This window comes from Podarcis liolepis (genome assembly GCF_965112155.1).
Source record: "Podarcis liolepis genome assembly, chromosome: 16".
In the NCBI taxonomy this organism is placed as follows: domain Eukaryota; kingdom Metazoa; phylum Chordata; class Lepidosauria; order Squamata; family Lacertidae; genus Podarcis; species Podarcis liolepis.
This window is the reverse complement of record NC_139567.1, coordinates 28,978,998-29,001,158: the sequence shown is the minus strand read 5'-3', so window position 1 is coordinate 29,001,158 and position 22,161 is coordinate 28,978,998. Positions and strand designations below refer to the sequence as shown.

At 45.6% G+C, this 22,161-nt stretch overlaps 3 protein-coding genes across 4 annotated transcripts; 2 read left to right on the top strand and 1 right to left on the bottom strand.

Annotated features, from left to right (window-relative positions):
• Positions 1-111: 111 nt before the first annotated feature.
• Positions 112-2,900, top strand: TXNDC17 (thioredoxin domain containing 17; the record flags this gene model as incomplete). The annotated part of the gene is made up of 4 exons (XM_083479499.1): positions 112-259; positions 1,037-1,118; positions 1,976-2,051; positions 2,675-2,900. The coding sequence occupies 4 exons, from the start codon at positions 112-114 to the stop codon at positions 2,741-2,743; spliced, it is 375 nt and encodes a 124-aa protein (XP_083335625.1). The 3' UTR covers positions 2,744-2,900.
• Positions 2,901-3,581: 681 nt separating this feature from the next.
• On the bottom strand, positions 3,582-7,434 carry MED31 (mediator complex subunit 31). Its single transcript, XM_083479498.1, has 4 exons — positions 7,314-7,434; positions 6,431-6,508; positions 5,137-5,233; positions 3,582-4,163 (listed from the first exon to the last, which is right to left on the bottom strand). The coding sequence occupies exons 1-4, from the start codon at positions 7,321-7,323 to the stop codon at positions 3,959-3,961; spliced, it is 390 nt and encodes a 129-aa protein (XP_083335624.1). The 5' UTR covers positions 7,324-7,434; the 3' UTR covers positions 3,582-3,958.
• Positions 7,435-7,727: 293 nt separating this feature from the next.
• Positions 7,728-20,288, top strand: LOC310695302 (tRNA uridine(34) hydroxylase-like). Of its 2 annotated transcripts, XM_083479482.1 has the most exons (5): positions 7,728-7,957; positions 8,687-8,819; positions 16,978-17,072; positions 18,684-18,792; positions 19,774-20,288. In XM_083479482.1, exons 3-5 carry the CDS (start codon positions 17,025-17,027, stop codon positions 20,052-20,054), a joined length of 438 nt encoding a protein of 145 aa, XP_083335608.1. In that variant the 5' UTR covers positions 7,728-7,957; positions 8,687-8,819; positions 16,978-17,024; the 3' UTR covers positions 20,055-20,288. The 2 variants fall into 2 exon arrangements, with proteins under 2 accessions (XP_083335608.1, XP_083335607.1); XM_083479481.1 differs by lacking the exons at positions 7,728-7,957; positions 8,687-8,819; positions 16,978-17,072 and adding an exon at positions 9,125-9,693.
• Positions 20,289-22,161: the final 1,873 nt, after the last annotated feature.

The window sequence follows — 22,161 nt, the reverse complement described above, 5'->3', positions numbered from 1 at the left end:
CCCGCGCGGCCGCCGTCGTGACCGCGCCCCTCGGTGGGCGGAGCCTTCCTGGCCTACTTTCGCCTTCCGGGTCTGCTTTTCCCTGCCTGACGCCGCGCGTGTCGGTCCGCCATGAAAGGCTACGAAGAGGTGGCGGTGAGCGGCTACGAGGAGTTCTCGACCGCAGTCCAGGAGCGCCGCGACCGGCAGATCTTCGCTTACTTCAGCGGCACGAAGGACCCAAAGAGCGGCACCAGCTGGTGCCCGGACTGCGTCACCGGTGGGGCATCCTCCTCCTGATATGCACATGTTTGCATGAGGGAGGGGCATCCGCAGCTCCGAATCTTGCCCCTCCCTCTCTGCACCTCAGTCTTCCTCCTCCGCCCCATTCTGTAAAATGGGTGCAATAACGCCGGCCGACCTTGCTAGGCTGTTGTGCCGATTCGTTTTATTTATTCACGTAAAAGTTATTTCTAAACTGTTTCCTGGCTGGGAAAAAAAAACCCCGTCTAAAACTGCATGCTGCATGCAGAATTTCACCACCTGATGTGGGTTTTCCCTAGGGAAGCAATGAGGCAGGGGGCGCTGGAGGTGAAAATGGGTATCAGGCTTTGAAAAGCTGGTATCACTGGATCAAGTTCATCAGTATTGCTAAACTAATTCAACTAGTTTTAACTGGATATTTAACAAATGTGCATTTTTTTCTCATTTTGAATTATTTTGTGGGTCATGCCAACCAATGTTCTGAATAATGTTTCGGGTAGCGGGCTCTGGTGATTAATTTATGGAACCAAGGGGGGCAACGGCCCCAAAATGTTTGGGAACCACTGCAGTAAAGCAGTGACTTGAGATAACACCCTTGATGCACATTAATGCACTCTAAAGTGTTATGGCTACCCAAAAAGCCCCCATGCTGTGAACCCAACAGGAATGATCCAGCCCCAATTGGGCTCCATGCAAGGGAGAGGAGGGGGTTGCTGGTAGTTTCAGGGTGTGGTTAGGAGTGTCCGGCATGATCAGATGGGTTGGTAAGCAGGCTGCTTTTGCTTTCTTTCAGCGGAGCCCATTGTGCGGGCAGAGCTCAAGCACCTGCCAGAAGGATCAGTGTTCATTTACTGTCAAGTAGGAGAAAGAGCTTAGTAAGTATAACGTGGAGCGAGTTGGGGAGCATACAGAGCACGGATTTTGAGCAGGGAGCCAATCCAGTGCTGGGTTTTGTTCATGCAAAGGCCCTTTAAGTGAGCTCTGCCAGCTTTTAGGGATGGCTGTTGTGGAAAGCAGGACAGACAAACGCCCAGGTTGGCCCCCTCCCATGTTGCACCTATTCACACCAGAATGGACACTTAATTTATCCTGGTTCAAATGCAGCCTTGCTTGTACAGGTTTGCTTGGAAGTCATGTCTTTCTCTAACAAGGTATAATTATTATGATCACTGTCATAATTATACTCCAAACAGTATCACGGTGACTCACAATAAAAGAAATCTAGTCAAAAAGAAAAATTACATAAGGAATTTGATTTGGCCACCAAGAAGCAATAATCAAGCTACAGGCACACACCTCCTACATGATCTCTATTAAAATCAACCAGATAGAAATGTCTTCCAAAACAGCAGATAAAAATTAACTTTCAAATGCCTGAGAAAGAAGTCTGATTGGCACTGAAAATATTTTATTCTGGTTTTCATTGAGGAGTGCATTTAATGAGGAGGTGGTTACAACTGAGAATGCCCAATCTCTCTCTTTGCCAGAAGGGGGCGCTTGGACTGTCTGGCCAAACCATAAGGTTTGGGGTCTGGAAATATCCCCTGCGCCACCTCTCCTTTTCTCAGGGCATTTAGCCTTTAAGGTGAGACTCCTCCCCCCTCCCAGGTCACAAATAATTAATCCTCACAGATTAATCTTAATGAAATTCCCCCCCCCCTCAAAACCTTCATGCCTTTTAACCTAATGCCTTTTAAAACTATTACCCATTTTTATTCCCCCCCACACACAGTTGGAAAGATCCCAACAATGAATTCAGAAAGAATCTTCACTTAACTGGAGTGCCTACGCTACTTAAATATGGGACTGTAAGTATTTTCAAATGTGATGAATGATGGCTTGGAATCCACATTGACATGGTCTGAGGGCTCTGTGCTGATTTTTCGAGTATTGCAAACAATTTTTCTTGTTTCTTAAAACTGTCTCTTTAGAGCTGTGCTGTTATGCTTCCTGAAAAACTGTGCAAATGTCTACAAATCCATGCAGTTTTTGTTTTTAAAAAAATATTCAGCTCATGTTTATGTACTCAGTATGAAGACGCACTGTGTTCAGAGCACCAGATTCAGACTGACTCCCAAGTAAACATGAGTACAGACCATTAAGTTAGTCTCTTGTAACAGCTGAATTACCTCTCAGCACTTGTAGCTGGAGCCAATCTGACTTGGAAAATAAGATCCCTGCATGACTTAGCTTTGGACTCTGCTACACACTTGTTAACCAATGATTAAATGTTTCACAACATTTCCCTTTAGGTGCCAAGCTGCTCATTTAGAAAGATATAAAACAACCTTGTAGTCAGTGTGGAATTCAAGCTGTGTAGCTTATTCAAAAGCCTGGCAGTGTGCCAAAGCAGGAAGGGATACTTAGTTACAGGAGAACTTTAATCTCTTGCAGCTTTTCTTAACCATTTACAGTACAATGTTTGTTTCAGCCTCAGAAGTTGGTGGAACAGGAATGCTTTAAACCAGACCTCGTGAGGATGCTGTTCACAGAAGACTAAGTTGTTTCCGCTCTAATGAAAAGCGTTTGCTGCTACCAGCTGAGGACCTGACCAGAATTCCTTGAGAGGAGACCAATCATGTCTTAAAATACAGACAAATGAAGTTTGCAGCCTGCAAGCCAATTAAGTTAAATAAATTTTTCTTTGATTTAGTGAGCACCATCCTATAATAGTGTATCATCAAACTGAAGTCGATATGTGATGTGTTAACAATGTGAAGTACACGGAGTTTTTATAAACAAGAAGACAGGTCCCTGCCCTCAAGGATCTTACAATCAAAGTCAGACAACAGGGGAGAAGTAAGGCTAGGAAAAATGGAGACAGCAGCTACAATGAAACTTCAAGTGGGAAACAAAAATTTAAGTCAAAAGGTCTCAGACAAAGGTGGTTTTTGAAAGGGACGTGATTGAAATACACAAAATTGCTCCTCCTTGATTTCACAAGTAGCCAGGGTCCTCAAATCAACAAAGCGGACCAACAGCAAAGTCTGTTGCTTAGCTATTGCTATGGAATGTCACTGCCTGTAGAAACATCACATGCCACTTTTGGCTGAATACCTGCAGAAAGTTATAGCCCATCACATCCCCACTGAGCTTAAGTATGAAACGCAAGAGAGGATTTTGTATCACGCAGCTGGAAGTGGTTCTCACTGACCAGTTACATCTTACACAGTTACATCTTGCACTCCAGCGATGAATTTAGCCAGTTAATGCAGATGGGGTTGCTTATGCTTTTTAAAAACAGATCACTTATAGATCTGAGAGCTCTTGTCAAAAGGAAGATGCAGCTCACAGGCTTTTATTTATCCACGGACTAATACAAACCCAGCACACACTGATGAGCTTTTAAGTCTCTTTATTTGCTGCTCTCAATAATAATGTGCTAAAAACTTACCACCAAAGGGATTTTATATATATACATACCAACCCAAATCACCCACCTTTCCACTGAGTGTCTTTTGGGAAATGCAGTGACAACTTTAAATCTGGAGGGGGTGAGAACTTCTTGCTACTTCATCCAACACGTAAAGAAGCTGTTTATGCAGCCTCTGGTAAAGCAAAGCCAGAGGATCCATAAGAGGTGTTGGGATCCCCCCCAGGGTGACTATTTTGTGCTGTGGCTGCTCAGCCAAGGCAGCCCCATGCTTGGATGATTCCAGAGTGGTGCCGCCACTGCAACTGTCCCTCTTGCACTCACAGGGGATGCCAAAAGGGCTCACTTCACAGAGGTGCTGTTCTGCTGCTGTTGCTGTTGTTGCTGCTCTGCCAGGGCCTGCTGGAGGCGCATGCGCTTGCGAGAGTAGTGCTGCCAGTGCAGGATCTGCTGCTCATCGATGAACTTGGCGCACTGGGCATTAACCAGCTCTTTGCGGAAGTGCTCATACTGCAGCAGCTCCAGCATGTGCAGGCACTGGGGATACCTTTGCAACAAAAGAAGGGCAATACATTAGCAGAGGCTTTTAAAACACATCTGGACTGCCAGGCAAATACAGTATGATCATGTCTTATGTGCATTTAATATGCACAATTGCAATCATACACAGTTGAAGTCCGGTTGGTTGAAATCTTACAAGATAAATGCATAGTCGGCACATAGATAGGTTCTTGCTTGGGAAGCAAGGACAGAGAGCTTATAAACACATCAAAAGTGCCCCCACCACCCTCCCAAACAGCTATACTTTCCATTTACATTTTTCAGCTACCCAAAGTTTGTCGGAATGTCCAAATATGCAAAGTCTGGTCTGGCACTTACCTTCTAGAAACCGCTATTGGGAAGACTGTCTAAACTGAACCCATTTAAGAGATTATGAGTGTAGACTTTTCACATGTTTATGTTATATTCAGATACCATTTTAGACCAAGTTATATTAAAGGACACATAATGTAACTGGATTTTTTAGCCAATTTTATTTGTTAAGCATCTTTTTTTATCTGCCTCATGATAAAATTAATGTAAATACAAGAGTCCTTTTCCTCACGTGTCATGCAGACTGATCTGCCTTTAGCTCACTGACTTAGAGACTCTCTCAGGGCACTGGTATAAATTCTAGCTCAGTACACTGAGCAATTTTTTTCAACTCTGTCATGCATTAAAGGGGGTGGTGCACACATTTGTACTTTGAGCAAGTGATGGGTAGACAGAAAACCCTTGAGTCTTGTGCACCACTTGTAACAATCAAAAACCAGATCTATGAACTCAGGAAAAAATGACATAGTACAGGCCCCAAAAAGGTTGTGGCAGTTTGGGACAATGACTTGTCAGGCCTCTGACACACAATCCCTACCCTTCAAAACCACTGCAGAGTTCAGAGGGCTACTCGTGGGGTTTTTTCAGATAGCCAAATAAGCCCCAAGCTTGTTTAACACAGCAAGATACACAATCGTAACTCTTACTTTAGGTATTTGGCATACTCTGGTTCTTTCCAGTAGAGAAGGTATTTAAGGTAGTTAACAAATGCTTTGTCCTTGAAGAATCCTCTCTGGGCAAGAACTAGAAGAAACACACAAAGCAGTTTACTTAAAAGTGGATTTTCCCTGTTTATCCTCACAGCAATCTGCAGTTAGTCACCATTATTCCCATTCTACAGATGTGGGGAAAGAGGATGTACAACCAGAATAAACTTTAACTACACACAAAACACTCCTGCAAATGCGTAGCCTATATTTTAGCCATAAAGTCACACAAAGACTGAAGCTGTTACAGAAAACAGAGAACACCTTTGCTGGATCTGGTCAAGGATGCATCTAGTGCTTTCTAATTTCAACCATCTTAGCCATAACTGTTTTTACTTGGGTTTTCCTGTATGTTTTATATTCTCTAATCTGTTTAGTGGGTCTTTCCCAAATCATGCGAATAAATAAAACAAAAATCTTGTTGGCATCCGTCTGTCTTGAGAGACAAATGTAGTGAATCTCTGAGGGTAAGTCAAATTGCTGCATTAGCAGTACTGAAGTGACCTTCCATGGTGTGCAAACCTAGGCAGTTCTATGCTGCCCAAACGACAAGACCCCACTCTCAGCCTCACTGATGTGGTCCAAAGGAAAGCAGAACAATATGTTTGGCACCAGCTTGGCTGCAGAAGTTGCTGGAACTTTATGTATTTATTTTATAAACTTTATATACTGCTTTATTGTAAAAAATAATAATACCTCAAAGCAGTTTTTTTTAAAAAAGAATCAAGGGAAAAAAGATTAAATCGAGAAAAATTCACTTGAAAACATACAAAAGTCAAAATACTGAAACTGATTAAACTTACTCCCGCCCCCCATTTATGCATGTTTAATGTGTATGTGGCTGCTCACATGCGCATCATGCTGAACCCACAAATGCAGTGTGTACATTATGTGGCATCTGCAATAGTGTCAATTCTGCCAATTGAAGGGGTCAACTGAGCACATGTGAGGTAAGGCAATCTTGTAGGCAAACCAGTCCCAAGTTGTTAGTTTGCCCCTTCCTTTCTCATTAATTTTAAAATATTCTGCGTTAGTGAACATTTGTTTAACGGGACAGGGACACGGAACCTGCGGTTGTGGGGGGAGGTGCTCCACATGTTCCTGGACTACAACTCCCATAATCCCTGTCCACTGGCATGTTGGCAAGGGCTGGTGGGAGGCAGAATCTAAGGACTTCTGAAGGGTCCCCCATATGTCCTTTAGAACTAAGCAAGGATTTGTTTTGAGTACTTACAGTTTAGGTAATTGGGGTTTGCCAGGCACTGCACAAACTCCAACTCCAATTGGAAGCGAAGGCGATTGCCAGTATCATCTGATGCAGCAAAGAGAAGAAGAAAGGTGAGTGGGATTAGGCAAGAAATGAAAATGCTCCACCTGATCTCACTCAGTGTGGGACAGAGCTGGAAAAAGGTTTAGAACCCCCAAGTGCTATCCCTGCCCAGAAATTTGAAAAAGAGCCAAATGCTTAGAACATAAGAACATCAGAAGAGCCTGCTGGATCAGGTCAATGGCCCATCTACTCCAACATCCCGTTCTCACGTCCAACCAGAAGCCTGTGAGAAATCCACAAGCAAGACCTGGGCACAAGAGCCCCTCCTGCAGATTCTAGCATCTGGTGGCAAGGGAGGTGTCTCCCAGAAGCCCCCAAGCAGAGCTCTCCCTAGCCCCTGCCACTCAGAGATAGGCTCCAACTGCACATCGAGGCTCCACTCCCAGCTCTCAAAGCGGGCAGAGGAGGGTGGTTTCTGGACACCAGGCCAAAGTGTGTGTGAGAGGGGGGGGGTTATATCGAGGCTTTTGTGGCCAGCTGGGAGGTCCAAAAGGCCAGGGAGGGAGGGAGGCGGGTAGGCAATACCCCCCATGCAGCAATAACTAGCATTCAGAGGAGCTTCCAGACTTCCCCTCATGCCCAACAGTCTTTGAATGGCCGTGGTCGTCTCCCTGCCGTGGGCTACCCCATGCACATCGCAGCAGCGAGTTCCGCAAGTGAACAGCGCGACCTTTTTTTTGCATGGCTTGGGTTTAAATGCGCTGACTAGCCAACGGAGGCCTTTCCAGCCGAGGAGAGACCCCGCCCGGCCCAGGTTCCCTCCTCGCCCCCCCGCTCAAACACTCACCACTCTCCATAACAACGACAGCTGCTTCCACGGCTTCACCACCGGAACAGCAATATGGCGGCGATAGCGGCGGCGGCGGAGACTGCGCATGCGCAGCGTAGCTCAGCCGCGGTGCGTTTTGGGAAACTGGGGCGGCGGAGACGGCATGTCGCTGTTGCCGGGGCAACGGGTATGCTCTGGGCCTGGCGAAGGTCCCAAAGGGAGGGTCGAATTAGGGGCGGGGCAGGCTGTGGCTATGGCTGTTGCTTGTTCCATGGAATATGCATGTATTTGTTTATTCCATAAAATTAATGTGCTACTTTTATTTATTTATTTTTTAAAAAACCTCAAAGCAGTTTACAAAAAAGTAAGATTCTTAGTAAAAAACAATTACAACATAAAAAATATTAAAAAACAGCAATGAACCGAAAGCACGTCAGCATTCTCGCTATCTGGACAGGCTTGCCTAAAGGAAAAATGTTTTTAGTAGGCGGAAAGAGTACAGTGAAGGCACCTGCTTGATTTCAATAGGCAGGGAGTTCCAAAGTGCAAAGGTGCTGCAACACTAACAGAATGATTTCTTACAAATGCAGAGCAGGGCGTTATGCAGCACCTGTAACAGTGCCAGGAAAATGCCTCCCCTGCTCCATGAATTGTCAACAGTGGTGGCACCAGAAAAAAATAATAAGGGTGGGGGGCACAGAAGGGGTAAAATATGTTTCTAGTTGGCTGGTCTGTGTCCCACATGCTAAGGCCTCTGAAAGAAGAATAACAGTAGTCCAGTAGGAGTCCAGATTTTTAAAACAACAACATCCTTCTCATGCCAGTGATCATTGTAGTACCTTGTGGCAGGGAGTTCCAGGTGCCTATTATGGTGAGGATAACAGGGTGGCCAGATGCCTTCCAGCAATGAGGACAGTCCTCTCTTTGAAGGCCCAACCCAGTCAAAAATAAAGAAGGGAGATCATACATCTGTGATTCAGTAGTCAGGCAGGCTTAACTCTCTGCTAAAGTCAGGGTTAGGTCCAATGCCACAAGCCTGCTCCACACAGCTGCCAGCAACTGAAATGCTTCTATTTGCAAGGCTCTGTAGAGCTCTCAAGCAGGGATCCTAATTCTGGGTCATAAGAACAGCCTGCTGAATCAGACCACTAGCCCATCTAGTCCAGCATTAAGTTCTCACAGGGGCCAAGCAGATGCCACAATGCAAACAAATCAGGATGAGTGCTCCATAAACAGGTGGTCCCCATTGCAATGCTGTTCACACTAATCCCTGTAGGAAGAGTTTTTTGTCAGGAGTTTTGGAAGCCCAGCTTCAAATCACCACTCAGTCATGAAGCTCCCTGGGTGACATTCGGTCACACACCCTCTCTCAGCCTTGCCATCCTCACAAGGTTGTTGTGAGGATAAAATGGGGAAGAGGACCATGTGGATTATCCTGAGCTGCTTGGAGGAAGGGTGGGTTAATGAGCGGATGATAGCAAAGTGGACATCCAATGAAGCTGGTCTTTGGAAGATTCAGGACAGGTTAAAGAAAGTAATTCTGCTGAGGAATGTTGGAGAGTATGTCGTGCAGCTCAAAGTTAAACTGTGGAACTCACTCCCACAGGAGGCAGTGATGGCCATCAACCTAGATGACTTCAAAATAGGATTAAACAAATTCATGGATAAAGGCTGTCAGTAGCTATGCTCTGCCTCCACACTTGGAAAAGTTCTTGTGCTCAGATCTCACTTTCCTTTGCAGAGGTTTTATTTATTCTGCCTCGTGATTTGGATCCTGCTTTCCCCGCCTCGTGGCTCCCATCTCTGGTTCTGAAGTGTTCAAAGGGCACAGGGATTTTGATACCGGAAAGCAAAGTTAAAGTTTTATCATTGGTGCCTCCTCCCTTTGCATTTAATGTTTCACCTCACCTAAGTTTCAGGCTGTGTCTGCCAAGGGGGAGGGGAAAGGTCTGAATTTGAGGGCACAGCAGTAGGGAACAAAGTTCAGACACCCCAAACTATCATATTTTACTGGCATATTTGCTAAAAAATATCAGACTTGTTTGGGCCACCTTTTGAATTCCCCCGCAAAATGCCCCCAATGCTGTGAAAAGCTTGTGTTGCTATATTTGCCAAGGCTGGTCCCATAAATTCCACGTGATCTCTTAACTATTCTGGAGCCACCCAGTCAAAAGTCTCCTGCTGGCACCCGCTTTCCACGTTTCCTTCAGAGCTCCAGGTCCTGGTGATGGCAGACCAGCTATTAAAAGAAATTGAGGCTGCAGGCATCAGGGACCTATCAGAAAAGAGGTCCCTGGTGATAAAATGGGTAAAGGGGCAGTTCCCAGGTGTGGAGGTGGTCACCACAGAAACCCTTCAGCAGTGGATGAAGGAAAAACCAGAGGAGCTGATCATTCTTGTAAGTAGCAACTTCTTGCTGGCAGGAATAGTTAAACTGCAGAACTCTCTTCTGCAGGAGACCACCAACCTAAATGGCTTTAAAAAGATGATTAGGCAAATTCATGGAGAAGAGGGCTATTGATGGCTACCAGCCAAGGTGCCCATGTTCTGCCTCCACAGTCGGAGGCAGAGTGGTCAGTTGCCAGGAACAGGTAGTCAGCTAAAATGAATTGAAGGCTTCAGGGCCAACTGTATCCATAAAGGGACTGATGTACAGTGGTACCTCTGGTTACGTACTTAATTCGTTCCGGAGGTCCGTTCTTAACCTGAAACTGTTCTTAACCTGAAGCACTACTTTAGCTAATGGGGCCTCCTGCTGCCGCCGCGCCACCGCTGCATGATTTCTGTTCTCATCCTGAAGCAAAGTTCTTAACCCGAGGTAATATTGCTGGGTTAGTAGAGTCTGTAACCTGAAGCGTATGTAAGCTGAAGTGTATGTAACCCGAGGTACCACTGTACTCTCAGAATCTCTGATGATTAAGAGAAGGTTAGAGAGATTAAAATTTTGTATGTTTTTGCAAAGGGAGAATTTGGGAAATATGACCTGTCTGGCTTAAAGACTAGGAAAGATATGAAAGGGGTCAGCTTGGAAGCATCTAGATAAAATTGCAGTGATGAGTAGAAGGTATGGTTCTGACAAGGATAAATCTTTACAAATATTGCCTTTTGATTTCCTGTCCTAGTGGACTGTTGTTGGGGGGGTGTTGCTGTGGGTACAATTATCTTATATTCAGTAAAGCACTGGATATTTTGCTTAAATGTGGGTTATGTGATAGCACCACCAGGTAGATTCACAGCTGATTGGGAAACACCCAACCAAAAAAAGTGTATTTCTCATCAATGGTTCCTCATCTAATGAGAGGGAGGTTTCTACAAAATCTGGGCCACAAATTTAGAAATGGATGCAGCCCAGTCCTGTGCCTGTTTAACCAGGAGGACGGCTAACTGAGTCCCAAAGCAGGTCTGGGATTGCAGGAGCAGCAGCACCCAGCTTCTTCCCAAAGGAATGCTTTTCAAGGCACAAGGGTGTTTGAAGTGGGATGGGGACAGCCTTGGGGATCCCTGTGGCACTGGCCACCCCCAATATGTTGATGCCAGGCCTCCCAGAGCACATACTCTCCAACATTTCTCTCATGAAAATAGGGACGTCCCATTCCACAATGATAATTTTACTATTTATACCCCACACTTATTACTGGGTTGCCCCAGCCATTCTCGGCAGCTTCCAATATATATAACAGCATAATAAAACATAAAACATTATACAGGATTGCCTTCAGACAGCTCCAGGGTCTGATAGCACCATACCCTCCAACAGTTCTCCAGTGAAAATAGGGATATCCTAAGGAAAAGTGGGACATTCCAGGATCAAATCTGGAATCAGTGGCCTCCCTGGAGAATAGGGACACTTGGAGGGTCTGAGAGCATTCCCAGCAACCCTTTTCTTCTTTGACTCGCTTCAGATATACAAATGCTTCGGATTGCAGAGCCTCCGGACCCCATTAAAGAGTTTCATTTTCATCCCAGTCACGTTTCCTATTGTGGGCCTTCATTCATGAGCCCGAGAGATATTGCCAGGCTCTCCTCCTCCTCTGTGGGTCTGTTTGAATGAGGCTTGGTTGCAAGACCCTCTGCTCCACAAAGGGGTCAGGACACCCATGGCTGCTTCTCACTGCATTTCAAGGTGAGAAAGTGCCACAGAAAGGGCCTCTGTTGATAGCCAAAATCTGAGTTGCCTACTGACCCAGATTCTCCCCCCTGCATCAGGAGGATAAAACAACCTCTGTGGTGTAACCCACAGAGTCAAACAATCAGGATTTCACTGGACATTCCTTGGGTATGTTATTTTTAAAAACTGCCATTTATACAACAGCCTCAACGTGTCCTTTTTAGAAATGGTTTTGCTATTTTTGCATGAGGAGATATCATGTAACTGTTTTAAGCGGCATCCTATAATCTTCCCCATTCCAAGAAAGCGTTTAAGAAATGAGTTTTAGAAAGGCTCCTCCTGCTGACTTATTCTTAGCTTTTGTTAACATGGCGGGAGAGGGTATCTCTTTACACAAAGTGGTTTTAGCAGTTGAGAAACTATCATCTTCACAAAGCAAAGAATGCCATCCCTCCCCAGTAAACACAGCCTCTTCCTCCGGCTAAAAGGAGGTGGGGGCAGCCCACCAGACAAACCCACAAGCTCACTTTCCCACGTGGGACTTCAGGGGACAGCCCCCGGCAGGATGCTTTGGCCCTTCGCTGGGCCAAAATAAACGGCAGCGTTTTCTATTCCAGGCCACCCAAGCCAGGCCAATTTTTGCTTTCATAAAGGATAAAATATGCAGGACAAAGATGGACCCAAAAGTTGCATCTGTTCTCTAAAACTAGCTTAGCTGAACATGGAAGAGAATAATAGAATCATATAATTGTAGAGTTGGAAGGATCATCTGGCCCGACCCTTTGCAATGAAGGAATAAACAGTTGTCCCACAAAGGGATCAAACCTGCAACTATGGCAATATCAGCACCACACTGAGCTGTTCAGTATCTGACCATTATTAATTTGAATGAGGCAGCTAATTTAGGGTGTCGTCTTGAAAGGGCAGCTACCCTGTTACTTTTTAATTTATAATCATTGTGTTTTTACTCCCAGGTCAAGGTGATTGTGGAACTTTCTGGTCAAAATGATGTAGCCAACTTTGGGTACAATTCTCCTTGATAGGTGTGAGTGTGACATTGGCTGCTAAGAACATTAGAAGAGATTTGTATCTGGTTCAGGGCAAAAGAGGGCTCACTTAGTCCAGCATCCTGTTCTCACATTGGTCAACCAAATGCCCTAAAGGAAAGCCCACAAGCAAGCAGATCCTGAGTTCAACAGCAGCAGTCCTGACCCTGAGCTCCTGCTGTGATTCCCAGCAACTGTGTGCTTTTCCACTTCAGGCAAGAAAACCATTTGGAGCTAGGCCTGGACTTTAGGTCTGCTGCACCAGAAACGGGGGAAGCCCTGGCAATCTCCTGTAACATTTTACTGTTGACCCCGTTATTCCACCTGGCTCCATTTTGCTGCTGCTGTGTACTGTGTTCATTTACTTTGAAGGGGAGGAATTCAGGAGCATTCTGGGAAATTAACCTGCTCTGTCATCCTGTTGACTGAACTGAATCCGCTTGCCCAAAGCTTATCTGGAGGAATGAAATGATGTTTGGTTGCAGTGTTGACACGTCTCCCTAGTAAACATTTTGCTCAACCCACCCCACCCCCACTTTCCCAGCACATTTCCCATCACTTCCCAAACTGCAAACAGCCAGGGGGGTTTGTCTTTTAAAGTGGATTTGGGGACTTCCGGGTTGGCGCGATCTGGAAATGGCGGATTCCCTCCGAGCTCCGGAGGGAATCGGCTCAGCGGTGGATGGGTCTTAGCCGTGCCGGCGACACGGGGACCCTTAAAAACCGCAGGCGCGGAAGCCTGCGGACTGAGGACTCGGCGGGTGCCTTAAGCGCCCCCCCTGATTCGCAATGAGCCTTTTTAAAGGCTACGGAGGGGATACGGGGGACGGCGCGGCACTGAGAGTCGATCGCTACCGCCACTGAGCGAAGCCGCGAGCCATAACTGGAGAGCGCTGACTTCCTTCCTTGAAATTTGGACTGAAAAAAGGAACCCGTGAGTAATTTGGAACTGAACTTTAAAATTTTTACCTTTTGAATTTGAGACGACCGGGGGGTGTGCTAAAAGGAAGTCCCCACCCCCCCCCCCTTGCAGACAATCCAGAGCAACGAAACAAGAGCTAAGCTGGAGCGCCCACCCTGTAAAGGGTGAGTTTCAAAAAGACAGTAATTTCCAAGATTTAGAAAAGTAAATTTGACTAGGAGATTGGAGTGTTGAAGGAGCCTTTGTTTTTTGGCAAATAACCCTCCCCCCCGGGCCCGGGAGCGATCTGTTTTGGAGCCTGTACAGAGGAGCAGAGTTTGACAGCTGTCAAAGCTGTCAAATGGACTGTTAACACTGAAAAATTGTTACTTAAGACCTCTCCGGATTAAAAGGAGTTACAATTGAACTAAAATTGTGGGAAACAAAGAAACAATAACAGGACAGAGGATTGTTGGAGGAAAGATCACTCAGCAACCAGATTCCCTCTAGGGGGAATTCTGTGGAATTACAATGGCTGTGGGTGGAAAGATACTGAGAGAAATCGAAAGGATGTTTTCACTGGTGGGAACATTACAGGAGCAGACTACAGCTATGAGTAAACAGTTGATGACCTTGGATTTGGAAACAAGTAGTTCTGCTGAATGTGATGATGACCTGAGTGAGAAAGTACCCACAGCTGAATTTGAAATAATAAACAAAGAAGAGGAGAAGACAAAACAAGAAAGAGAACAAGCTATCTGGGAAAATACTAACCAGAAGCCGGCATCTGGAGAACACAAGCAAGGAGACTATTGGAGTAAATCCAGTGTAAGTCTACGAAAGATACAGAAGACGAAAGTGGAGGCCCTGGGAGTTTATGGAATTCAGGAAATAGAAACAAAGAAGTACAATTGGGGCCTACACATAGACTTTAACTTTGACTATCATCAAGATTCTGACCTACTGGAGATTTCTCAGCAGTTGCCTCTAAATATGGGAAGAGACTATGGACTGATTGGACTGATTGTTAAAGAAATCTTTCGAGACTCGATGACAGACAAAAAGGACTACCAACAAAACCGGCGGAGAGGGACTGGAAAGGATTTGAGAGCCTCGGATGTGCGGAACCCAGGCTAAAAACTGTTATTTCAGACATGTCTTGGGAAAGGACGCACAGCGGGGATGGGAGGGAGGGAAGCATTAAATCTATACAACACTCAAGACCAGGGGGTTTAGTAATAAGAAAATTATCTAAGAAAAAATGAGAAATCGAGGGAAGAGAACTGGGGTCCAACTTAGGGAAAATTTTATTTTTGTTTTTTATAAAAGGACTAATATTAAGACGGAAGAAATGCCAATTTGCTGATACAAATTTGGGAATAGGGATGCAAGGGAGGGGGTGGGGGGAAGTCAAGGACCAGGGTCAGAAAATAAGATTTTTGGGAATTATATATGTTTGTTGTTTTGTTTGTAATTGTCTTCGTGTTATGTGTGTTGGTTTGTCTATATAAAAAGTGAAAACCCAATAAAAATTTTTAAAAAAAAAAAAAAAAAAAAATAAAGTGGATTTGTTGCACCATGGCAACAGATTGCCTGAATTTCCGGTAGGTGCTCAGATCCCTCCCACAAAATCTTGGCAGTCTTGGGGGTGCCCAAAGTGACAGGGAAATGCCATAAAAAGCTTGGAATGAATTGGTGATTAACAAGAAAGGCATATAAAGAGCCCACAATGGAATCGGGATGAATGCAGGACAGATGCGCATTGTCACATGTAACCTCCCCACAAGCAAATCGGAATGAAGGCCAAGAACATTCCCTACAAAAATGTGAAAAGAAGACAAGAATAATGAAGCAGCATTTTTGCCTTATAAGGGGTCCCAGGCTGAGGGGAGGCAGGAGGCAGGTCAAGTGCTCCTGGATGACTCCAACAGTCTCTCCCCTGATGTGTCCACGTTTGTAGGACACCCCTCTAGTTTGGGGGAGGGGACAAGTAACAAATAGAGAACAGGGGATGTTCTGATTTTTCCCATGATAGATTGCTTGTATGGTTTGTTTTTTTAAATATCAAATGTCAAATTCATTTGTTTTTGGTGCTGATGCTTTACTGGAGCCCTAAGCATGTGGTTAGCCTGCCTGTTGGGGATCCAACACTGGGGTTATGCGCTTTTTAAAAAGAGAGAGGAAAAAGCCAATCTTTGGAACCAACCACATTCTCACAATCAACCCACCATGGTGTCCCAGCATTCCAAAGAGCTTGATGGGGCCCAAAAATGTCCTTTTGACCTATATGGTCCCTGGGGCTGACCTACAGCTGCCTTGCCTTCTACCTTAGGACTGGGCTTGGCCCCAGAGGGAGGCACCCATTGTGTGCCAGAACGGAGATCAGCACTGGGGAGCCCAGAAAGGAGGCCAAGGAGGCCCCCTTCTCCGTTTGACTCAGGCCAGGTACAATTCCAGGGCTCAGGTTGCCAGAGAGGGCAGCGTCTCTCTTTAGAATCAGCCCTTGCAGCCAACCAGTCTCCCAGCTGGGCCCAGCCAACAGAAGCGTCTCTTTGCTCTCCTGCAGGTCATACTGACACAACCGCACCACAGATATTTAAAGCCTCCACTGCTTGAAATAAACGCTGCTCGATTTGCAAGTCGGTTTTGTACAGCGGGCTCTTTTCCAACCCCTGGCAACACAAGTGTGTGCGGTTGTGTCAGTCTGGTCCCTATGGAAGTTGTTAGTGCCAGTCTCCAAAACAAATACCCTGAGGGTGCTTTCAGGCACGAGACAGGACTGACATTGTGGCTCATTTTGCAAATTTGTGCCTGGTAGCCATGAATAGCCCTCTTCTCCATGAATAATTTGTCTAATTCTCCTTTAGAGCCATCCAGGTTGGTGGCCATCACTGCCTCATGAGGGAGGGAGTTCCACAGGTTAACAATGCACTGCCCTTCTATCATGTCGCCACTTGCTTTTCTCTAGGCAAAAACCTCCCAAACGCTGCTACCTTTCCTCATAGGAGAGTCGCTCTATCCCCTTAAACATTTGGGTTTCCCTCTACTGAACCTGTTCCACAACTGTTCCACCCTCCCTGCATTCATGCTGTCAATAAACTATATCCATCACACCCCAATATCTCTTTCTGGATTAGTCAAATCTAGATTAATTGTTCTTCTTTTTTTACTCAGTTTACATCTCTTTGCAGCAGCTTTCCTGAGTCTTCACTCATTTGCCCAGTTTGGACAGCTGCTCCCTTGGGAGCTCTCCAGAGGGCCCCTTCTTCGGATTTCATCATCGTGAACCGTATGGGGATGATCCACAAACTTTGGCATCCCTTCAGCTCACAGAGACTCGGATAATTGTAGAGTTGGGAGGGACTCCCCCAAGAGTCATCTAGTCCGGCCCTGCGTGCAGGAGTCACAGTTAAAGAATGCCCGACGCATGGCCATCCAACCTCTCTCTTAAAACCTCCAATGAATAAGTGTCCAACTTCTTCCAAGGGAGTCCATTCCTCTGTAGAACAGCTCTCACTTTCAACTCTGGTCATAAACGTTCAGTCACAACAGTCCGGTTTACTGCTTAGCACACTCTGCTGTGAATGCGGTATTATCTATTTCCTTTTACCCTCCTTCCAATAACAGAACCTGCTTCCAAACTTTAAGGGGACCTCTGCTCTTGTTCCTTTGCAATGAAGTATTTTTCAGGAGCTGTTGAGGAGTCACTGTGTCTATCTTTTGTAAGGACAAGTATATTGCTTGGGATTCATTCATTCATTTTACTGCATTTCTGCCCCACCTTTTCTCCTCAAGCAGCACTGGGTGGTGCGTACCTGGTTCTGTCCCTCCTCATTTAATCTGCACAACAACCATGTGAGGTTGGTTAGGCTGAGAGAGTGACTGGTCAGCCAGAAAGCTTCATGGCTGAGTGGGGATTCGAACGCCGGTCTCCCTGGCCTAGTCCGATACCGCACTGGATCTCTATTGGTTTTATTGTGTGGGGAGTGTAAGCATCATCCATCCCCCCCCAATCTGTCTGAGAATAAATCGGTAGGCTTCTGGTGTGAGAGAATGCATGCAGCACATTCAAGTGAAAAAGGATTTGCTTTCACTTGCTTGCCAGAACAGTAGAATGTGTCTGTCGTATGGAAGTGGGAGAACCCTTTTGAAAAGAGTAACCCTATCAAACAAAGTGGGGCTTACTTCTGAGGAGGCTTACCAAGGAATGGGAATTCTAACCTCAGGTAACCCTGGTGCAAATGGAAGCAAGGCGGTCTTTATTCCAGATTATCGCTAACCCAGAATACTTTTCTTCCTGGTTCTGCCCTGCTAGAATGCAGCCTTTTGCTTTGGTCCAAGAATTACTTAACACAGAATTCACCCAGAAACCTTCAGAGATTCTCTCCTGCAAAGGTCAGGCAAAATTTGCAGAGAGTTTCACTTGCAAACAGGCCATGGAAAGAGGGTGTGCATAGAAGATGCTTATTTATAACCAGCCGAGGACACAAGCTGCAATTTCTCGACTCTTCCTCTGTCATTAGGCAGCAGGAGCAGCAGTAAGATCATAGGGATTCCTGCATAGAACAGCAGAGCCTTGATTAGAGGTTTGGCTGATCTGGCCACCAGTTGTACTGAGGGTTGGGAGTAGGGAAGGGAGCAGCAGGTGATGCTGCGGAGCTCACAAAAGCTCCATTGTATGAATGCCTCTGAATCACAGACTTGTAGAGTCGGAAGGGACTCCTAAGGGGCATCTAGTCCAACCCCTTGCAATGCTGTAATCACAGCTCAAAAATCCCTGACAGATGGCCATCCAACCTCTGCTTAAAACCCTCCAAAGAAGGAGAGTCCACCACCTTCCAAGGTCATCTGTTCCACTGTTGAATGGCTCTTATCAGTGCTTTTTTCTGTGGGGACACAGGGGTATGCATACCCCTAAACATTTCATGAATCTAAGTTCGGCCCCATTGAGGGGAAGTATTTCAATATGAGTAGGAAAATGAGAGCACCCCTAAACATTTATTTTTAAGAAAAAAAGCACCGGCTCTTCCTGTCTCAAAGTTCTTTCTAATGTTGAGTCGGAATCTTCTTTCCTGTCATTTGAATCCACTGGTTTGGATCTCCTGCCTCCGGAGCGGCAGAAAACAAGCTTGCTCCATCTTCCATGCGACAGCTCTTTGGGAATTTGAAGATGCCTGTCAAATCAAGGCTCAGTCTCCTCCAGGCTAAACATACCCAACTCCCTCAACTGTCCCTCATAAGGCTTGGGCAGCTCCAGCGGGCAGAACTAGGAAGCCAATTTCCACCAATCATTAAACACCAAACATTTTGCTCTCTTCTTCTTGTTGCCTCAGGACACTCGGACTTCAGCTGAGTTTGACGTCAGCCACTTGCCGGGTGCCATTTTGGTTCCTCCCGAAGCAGATGCCTTGCTGGAGTTTTTCAAGACACGGCTTGCGCCAGGTATAGCCAACTCCTCATGCGGTGAGATCCTCACAGTCTTGCCAGCAGGACTCTGGCAGGGGTTCTGTGGTGGGACCATCTCATCCATCAGGCGGGAGAACCTGGTTAACGTCTCCACACAAATCATGAAGGCACTAATGCTTCTAAATAAATGATGTAAGATATAATAATATTAATATTTTTTTTATTTATAACCCAACCTCCCTGGCCAGAACCGGGATCAGGGTAGCTAACACCAATAAAATTACAATAAAACATAATAGGAAAGAAAAGGGGAAAAAACACTATATAGGATAAATAGTGTATGATATACTTCTTTTCTTCTGTTCTCTCTAAGCTTTTTTTTAAAAAACTTTATTATGTTCAACTGAAATACTCTCAATAAAAAAATGAAATTAAAAATGTATTACGTTTCGGAACAGCAGTTTTCAAGATCAATGACAATCCACGATGCTTCCTTCCAGCCTTCTCGTTTATACACATATTTTCTTATTTATAGCTGTTCTGATGTTTTGCAATTTTCTTTTCGCAACAAGACGAAACCAGCCCTTTCTCTCTATGGACGCAGAATGAATGGGTCTGGGGTCTGCAAGGCCTAAGGCTTTATGGCAGACCCCATAATATATGTGTGTGTGTGTGTGTGTGTGTGTGTGTGTGTGTGTGTGGAGAGTCAGCCTGAAGGTGGGCGAAAAGGTGAAAAGTTTAAAGCGTGAAGGAAGTGCACGTGGAATGTTTGAAGGCTTTTAACCAGCCGTGCTGTTTCCCTGTGTTTTTCCTACAAAGCTAGTTTCTTGTGACGTCTAATTAACCAGGTTGTAATAACTCGGTCATCCTGATAAGAGCTGCTAAGTTCTGCTTGTGAGCAGCACACCCATCAATCAGCTCAGAAGAGAGTCAGGATGATGTGAGTTTTCTCCGGTCCAATTATGCAGACTTTTACTCTAATCACTTTTCTCTCACACACATCTCTGTCTCTTCCAGGGCGGGAGGAGGAGGGTCCCAGCAAGCCCATCATTTGCTACTGCACAGTGGGTTATCGGTCGTCCATGGCAGCTCAGCTCGTGGGCAGCTACTTCTCCAAGGAGGCTGGGAAGACCTGCATGGCGTCGCCCAAGATCTACAACGTCTGTGGTGGCCTGGTGGCTTGGGCCGTTGAACGGAGGCAGATGGTGGACAAGCAGAAGAGGCCCACCTCGGTGGTACACCCCTACAGCCCCACCTGGGCCAAGCTCCTTGAGCCTGAATTCAGGGCAGAGATCTGAGGAGCAGCTTGAGCTGAGGCAGGGGGCCTTCCTGGCAAATTATTCCAAAGCAGCAGCAGCAGGTGACTGTCAGAACACATAAGCACCCACCCCATCCTGAAAGTAGCATTTCAAGGACTCTCAGGCGTTGCAAAAGAGACTTGCCAGACAGTTCAAGTCTTGCAGTGTTTGCAACAGAATATTTTGGGAAACGAAGCAGGGGCAAGCCAGTGTGGTGTAGTAGTTAAGAGCGGTAGACTTCATAGGCACCGACTCCATGGGGCCTGAGGGGGCCCGAGCCCCCTCAAAAATTCGTTTGGGGGGGCTCCGCCCTCCCAATAATCTCGGGCGCCCCTCCAGCAGAGCGCCACCGCCGCCCCTTCCCCAGCCCAAAATGCACAGGGTCGGGCTGCATGCCTCCTGCCCTCCCTCCCGAGTAAAAGCTCCACCCAATTTCCTTCGGAGCTGATTAATAGGCGCATTACGCTCTCCCCTATTCACTCACAAGGAGGCGGCGCCACTTTATCTGCATATTCATGAGCTTATTTATTATTCATGAGCTTTCGTGGGCTCCCCCAATATTTTTTATAAGTCGGCGCCCCTGGTAGACTTGTAATCTGGTGAACCAGGTTTGATTCCCCGCTCCTCCACATGCAGCTGCTGGGTGACCTTGGGCTAGTCACACTTCTCTGAAGTCTCTCAGCCCCACTCACTTCACAGAGTGTTTGTTGTGAGGGAGGAAGGGAAAGGAGAATGTAAACTGCTTTGAGGTTTTGCGCAATCAGGCACTGTATAAAGTCTATGAAATAAAGAAATGAAATAAAACGATGGCTTAGATTCCTCAATTACAGAACTCCCTTGGGAAATGAGGGCTGCATGTTTCTATCACAGGGGGGGCAAATAGACAGCTTACTTCTTTGTTATGTTTTGGGAGTTACAATGAGACTTATATGCCCTGGTTATCCTTAGTGAGGTAGAAAACAGGGGCTTTCTGCTATTCTGCTGAAATTTAGTGTTTCAATAGAAAGTATTGGTGAGCCGATTGAGAGAGATGGTGTTTATCTCATTCCGCTTATACATTCGCTACTTGGAGGCTCCTGTTGCAGGATGCTCTGTGCAGGGAATCAGTCAGCAGGTGGGTGTTATGTTGTGCTTGGGGACAGGGAAACGGAGCAGGGAAGGAGAGGGGAAATGGAGCAGGCAAAATACACCAAGTAACTTGAATTGCGAATCTTTTTTTAAAAAGGACATAAGATATGTAAATAGAGAATACCTAACAATTCCTCAAGGAAGTGAAGGAAAGTCTGGAATGCTCCAAAACAAAAAAACCCAGACTTTATAATGCTGCAGGAAACTCAGTTTTAAAAAGAGGCTTGAGCTATTAACACTTATAAATATTTCTTGAGGCATGTGGTATTCAGTCACAGGCACCTCTAAAGCTGGGAAATATTTGCATGTCCCCTCATGTATCATTTAAAGAGGATGCAGTTCTTATGCATTTCTTAAAGGGATCCTACATGAGGGAAATTCATTGGGATTGATCTATGGCCCAAATAAGGACAAATAGGTGTTTTGAAAACCTGTACAGTATTTGATCTTTTATGAGGCTTTCAACAGGGACTCTTTATATGGGTGGGAATTTGAACTGGGTATTGGACCTGAAAGATGATCTGAAAGGAAAGTGGTGATCCACAGCTACAAAAAAATCCATGTAGTTTAGCAGAACTTTTAGTTTTTACATGGTGATTTTTGGAAAAGTATTTCTCTTTCTGCTGTTAGGATTGCAACACATATATCAGAACTGACTGCTTTGTTCCTCTGATTTGATTGACAATACCAAGCACCCCCCCCCCCTTTCCACAGTCTCTCATGGCTTTCTCCTTCAAAGCCTTAAGGGTGAGAAATTTGCTTTTTAAAGGCAGCAATCTCGGAGTTGCCAAATCTTACCTTTCAGGTAGGAATTTTGCAATGGGTGAGGCAGCCCTCGCTGGTCACTGGAAAAATCCAGCATAAGTCAGCACCATTTTAAAACAAAAAACCAAAACCAAATCCCATGTTTTGTCCCAGAATGCACCTAAATCCAGGCATGTGAGATTAAAACAGGGGGAGAAAAACAGATAAATTTGTT

Coding starts and splice junctions, on each gene's coding strand:
- MED31 (XM_083479498.1), bottom strand. Junction 5,234..6,430: donor AAACCCCAATTACCTAAACT/GTAAGTACTCAA, acceptor TGTTTCTTCTAG/TTCTTGCCCAGAGAGGATTC. Junction 4,164..5,136: donor GAGTATGCCAAATACCTAAA/GTAAGAGTTACG, acceptor TTTGTTGCAAAG/GTATCCCCAGTGCCTGCACA.
- LOC310695302 (XM_083479481.1), top strand. CDS start 9,523: ATGGCAGACCAGCTATTAAAAGAAATTGAGGCTGCAGGCATCAGGGAC. Junction 9,694..18,683: donor CAGAGGAGCTGATCATTCTT/GTAAGTAGCAAC, acceptor TTGTTGCCTCAG/GACACTCGGACTTCAGCTGA. Junction 18,793..19,773: donor CAAGACACGGCTTGCGCCAG/GTATAGCCAACT, acceptor TGTCTCTTCCAG/GGCGGGAGGAGGAGGGTCCC.